This window comes from Etheostoma spectabile, chromosome 7, assembly GCF_008692095.1.
Source record: "Etheostoma spectabile isolate EspeVRDwgs_2016 chromosome 7, UIUC_Espe_1.0, whole genome shotgun sequence".
Classification (NCBI taxonomy): Eukaryota; Metazoa; Chordata; class Actinopteri; order Perciformes; family Percidae; genus Etheostoma; species Etheostoma spectabile.
The window spans coordinates 9,154,323-9,158,678 of record NC_045739.1 but is presented as its reverse complement, the minus strand read 5'-3'; the positions used below and the strand labels follow the sequence as shown (position 1 = coordinate 9,158,678).

The following is a 4,356-nucleotide window of genomic DNA, read 5'->3' as shown; positions in this document are numbered from 1 at the left end:
CTCTTGATGAGCTTCAAGAGGTAGTCACCTGAAATGGCTTCCCAACAGTGTTGAAGGAGTTCCCAGAGATGCTTTTTGCATTGAATGAAAAGGTGGTTCCAAACGGTTGGCCTGTACTGTACATACACACGTGTATGTAAGTATGTGTGTATATATATATATATATATATATATATACACACACACACACACTGTATATTGTAAAGTATATTTTTAGTTTATATTTGTAAAGCACTTTTTATTCATGGATAAGCGCTAAATAAATAACCTTCATTAGTTTCTATTATTGTTGTTAGCTTTACATTTCTTTTTGTCATTTAGGGTGCTACCGATGAGAAACAAATGTCGTTGTGTTGCTATTCATTTAATTAAAGGAAAAATACAAGTACAAAATCACTGAGTGCTTTACCTTATAATTTTTGGTGTCAAACCTGCAGTAATGACTAAAGATGTGTGTACAAGTGTAAACATGATTTACAGCTAATGAAAGGTCTTGTCAGCACCAGTGGGATTTATGTGCATCCATCTGTGCAGTCCATCTTAAGCCCCCGGCAGTTAATACCATCTCTACCTCTCTGCTTGCAACATGAGAATTTTAACGGATAGGTCATAAGTTACTTATAACCACAAGAGAGCTCCTGATTAAGAGGTTAGACACTATGTTTTAAAGTAATCCAATGCAATTTTTCACAATTTTGGACATAGTTATACTCATGTCCAGCCTCCCAGGTAGAAGCTAGGTTACACATGGAAATTTCCCTTTGGGACACTTATTACTGGTCTGTCGTACAGTCTGTGAAATTGGCTGCTACTCACCACCAATTTCACGGATGGGCACAGGTTCAGAAAGTGTACCAGGTTCACTGCGACCACCGGGGTTTACGGCAACCACGCGCACATGCAGCAGGTCACCGGCTGTCAGATTCTTGATGCAGTAGCGGTTAGCTGGGATCAGCTCCTCTTGAGCTACAACCCAGTCTTTTGCTGCGGGGAAATAGTTTTTGTGTTAGTCATAGCTTTTAGTGCAGTTTGCAGTAAACATGTCATTGCTTTATAAGACTGCAACATTTTTTTTTTTTTTTACATATACTAATACTCCTGAAAATTTCTTCCATTACAAAAGTGTAAAACATCCCTTATTGATAAGTGGTTTATCACCTGTTGACACATGTTTACAAACAACCTGTCCATACAGAGTACACTAAGGCTGCCATGATGAAATCTCGGAAGGCATGCTGTCATATGAGCAAACGAGCGCTTCTAAAAGTGGTGAGAGGAGATACAGTGACAGCCGGTGAAATGCTGCCTGCCGTATACGGCCTGGACACAGCGATGAGCTTGCCCTCTGACACTCTGTGGACAGGTGCAGACTCACATACATACATGCACAGACTTACTTCCATCCTTGCAGTACTCAATGATGTATCCGTCCAGGCCGGAGTCTCCGATGGTCTCTGGCGCGTTCCATTTAATGGTGAGGCTGGAGTCGTTCACATCCTCCACAGATATGTCCAGAGGAGCGCTGGTAGGGACTGAAGGAGGTTCAAACAATGCAGATTAATTAAGGTGGACAGTAAGATGAGCTGAAATAACACTGAAAATACCCACAAACTCTCCATTCTACAACATGATTAAATGTAGGGCTGCAACTTCTGATTATTGTCTTGATTAAATGATTAACCATTTTGAGAAAATTTCCATCATCGAGCTGATGTCTCAAGCTCAAACAAATATTCAAATTATATGACCCTGGCTTATCAACACAATTAAAGATTAAAAAGATGCTTGAAAATTGACACTTAAAACAATAAAATGATTATAGAAATAGTTGCAGATAGTTATCTTGGGTGATCAACTAATCAGTTTTTCAACTAATCATTTCAGGTATTATGACGGTTTTTCTCTCAAACAATTGGGCACATCATTTCCATAATGAGTTGTCACCTAAGTAGAGCTACATCAGTCAATTCATTGATCAGTTGATTGACAATAGTGAAATTAAATTGCAACTGTATTGATTACCAAATTATGGTTTTAGTCATTTTTAAATCAGAAATGTCAAATATTGGCTGCTTCCATCTTCTAAAAAGTTAGGATTTGATGCTTTACTTTGTCATACATGATAAAGACCTATGACTAAACTGAATATCTTTGGGTTCAAAAGAGAAATGTTCAATTTGCTCCCAATTTAACATCTGTCAGTGACCATGATTGCGGGTTCAAAGCAGGATCAAGCTATCAGCAGAGCGTAAATGTTGGTGTTACCTGCAGGAGGTGGGGGCGTGGGGGCCTTTGGTGGCTCTTCAACTGCAGCAGCTTCTGCTGAAGCAGCTAGCATTAAACAAGCAGGAGGTTATTGTTGTTTTAGAGACAAACACCAGCAATGAGGAACGTATAAATATCCACAGCATCTTTCCCATATAGTGACATTTAAATCTATCAATCACTGCAGATTTTCACTGGAAAAAGATATTAGGAGGTTCAAAGTTTTGTTAAGAATCCATGTCCTTACACCTGGGTTACTGGAAAGTATGTGTTCAGTGAATGTTGCAATTAAGCAGTCATCATTGTTTGCAGTGTATTTTGTGGTTGATTGGTAATGTTGTTTCTACGGTGGTTTATGTTTACCGTCTGCAGCAGCATCTGCATTGGGAGCATCTGCAGCGGGAACAGCGGCACCGTCTTCTGCAGCAGGGGCAGCAGCTAGCGTTAAAATGCCATTAGGAAAGCCAATTAGTGACTTACATTATGACATTAGTCATGCAGGTAATCAATCAGTTTCAAGCTTATTTGATCAAGAAACACTCTACTGAAGCAAGCGGCAGTAGCCTACAGAGCAGTGGGGACGAAACGTATTCATAGTGACAAGAACAAATGGTTTTATGAACCAAAAAATTACTCCTACACACATTTTGGAGACAATGTAAGACAACACACAGTAGAAGACCATCACATGTCCACATGAGAGAAAGCTCATGATAAATGTACAGACAGAAATATCAGTCAACACAACAGATCGTGAGCAAGAAACACACACCATGTGTAGTGCAAAGCGGGACACACACACAGCATGCATTACAGCTTGTGTGTGTGGACCGCCTGTGGTTTTGGTTTACACTCAGTAGAAGTTGTTGAGTCGGTTCCTTCCTCAGTGGCATCGCTGAAGTTAAGGGTTACCTGGAGCGCTTTCTTCAGCAGCGGGTGGGTCCTCTGCTGGGGGGCCAGGGGCCGCTTCTACCTCGGGTGCAGGAGTAGCCTCAGCTGGAGCAGTTCCCACAGGTGCAGCCTCCGCAGGGTGAGCCTCTACAGGAGCCGGTTCAGGCTGCGGGGCAGGCTCAGGTGCTTTCTCGGCAGCCTTCTTGGCTGGAGACTTTTTGATGGGGGCAGGTTTGCCTGGCATTGTGTTGACAGACGGCCAGTCTTCTGGATGAAAGAGCCAGGAGGGATCTTAAGAAATATATATATAGCGTGAGAGGGTTGCTGGACTTGCAGACAACTCCACCCATCATCCCCTGATTTAGACCCCCCTCCCCACTGCAGTCACATCCTCATCTCTGTTTGGACCTGTAACCTACGCAGGCACTTTTCCCCACATGTAGGCCTACACGCGATTAAATGTAAGTAATTCCAAGTAACATTTTGCGTGTACAAAAAGCGCATCAGATAATATAGTTGGCCTATACAGGAGTATTAGCGTCCCCTAGTGGAGATCATCGTGTAAACACAGCCAAGACAGGTAGTGATGTGGAGAATGGCATGACTTTATTGTGTCCATTGTTAGACATGGGATTTGATGTGATTATAGAGACATGCCATACAACCATTATTAGGACCCCTTTTTAGCCAAGTGCTGCTTCCCACTGGAGGAAGACAATAAAAACAACGAGGACGCCGTTTTCTGCATACAGGGGCCATGCCTTCTCTTAGATCTCTACACATTTTAGTGATTGTTGTCGCAGATGCACTATTTACAGTGTTTACAATAGTGATGTCATGTACAAAAGAGAAAGAAACCTTTACAAATATTTGCATAAGAAAAACAAATGTCTGCTCTTAAAAACAAAGTGAAAAAAAAAAAAATCCAGTTAATAAAAATCGCTCGTGTGATAGGGTTAAGTGTGTTAGGTCCAATGAAACGAAACTTTAGGAGCATATCAGGGCTTCATGCATCCATATTACATCTCCAGGCTATCTGTTCTTACACTGCTTCCAAACTCTCAGGCAATTCCACAAAGATGTCAAGTCTTAAGTTGCTTAAGTTTAAAATGGTGTCAAACTGCATGCAAGCAGCCCAGTCATGATACACATTCTCATCTATTGCAGAGCTGACTGACAAACACACACACACACACACAC

General features: G+C 41.5%; 3 protein-coding genes across 9 annotated transcripts in view; 1 reads left to right on the top strand and 2 right to left on the bottom strand.

Annotated features, from left to right (window-relative positions):
- The window catches only part of mybpha (myosin binding protein Ha), a 16,604-nt gene extending 13,148 nt beyond the window's left edge, over positions 1-3,456 (bottom strand). The window contains exons 1-5 of one of the 2 annotated variants that reach the window (XM_032520732.1): positions 3,178-3,456; positions 2,629-2,703; positions 2,266-2,331; positions 1,398-1,532; positions 817-984 (exon numbers count right to left, since the gene is read on the bottom strand). In XM_032520732.1, the coding sequence (XP_032376623.1) occupies positions 817-984; positions 1,398-1,532; positions 2,266-2,331; positions 2,629-2,703; positions 3,178-3,400 (667 nt within the window). In that variant the 5' untranslated portion in view covers positions 3,401-3,456. The remainder of the gene's footprint in view (positions 1-816; positions 985-1,397; positions 1,533-2,265; positions 2,332-2,628; positions 2,704-3,177) is intronic. The other variant, XM_032520733.1, reaches the window with a different exon arrangement.
- Positions 1-4,356, top strand: part of LOC116692455 (rho-related GTP-binding protein RhoA-C) — a 732,216-nt gene that overhangs the window by 151,058 nt on the left and 576,802 nt on the right. The window lies entirely within an intron of this gene.
- Positions 3,741-4,356, bottom strand: part of nav1a (neuron navigator 1a) — an 86,191-nt gene continuing 85,575 nt past the window's right edge. For all 6 annotated transcript variants that reach the window (XM_032520709.1, XM_032520707.1, XM_032520708.1 and 3 more), the window contains one exon: positions 3,741-4,356. This exon is cut by the window's right edge and continues 2,073 nt beyond it. The gene's annotated coding sequence lies outside the window, so the exon portion shown is untranslated.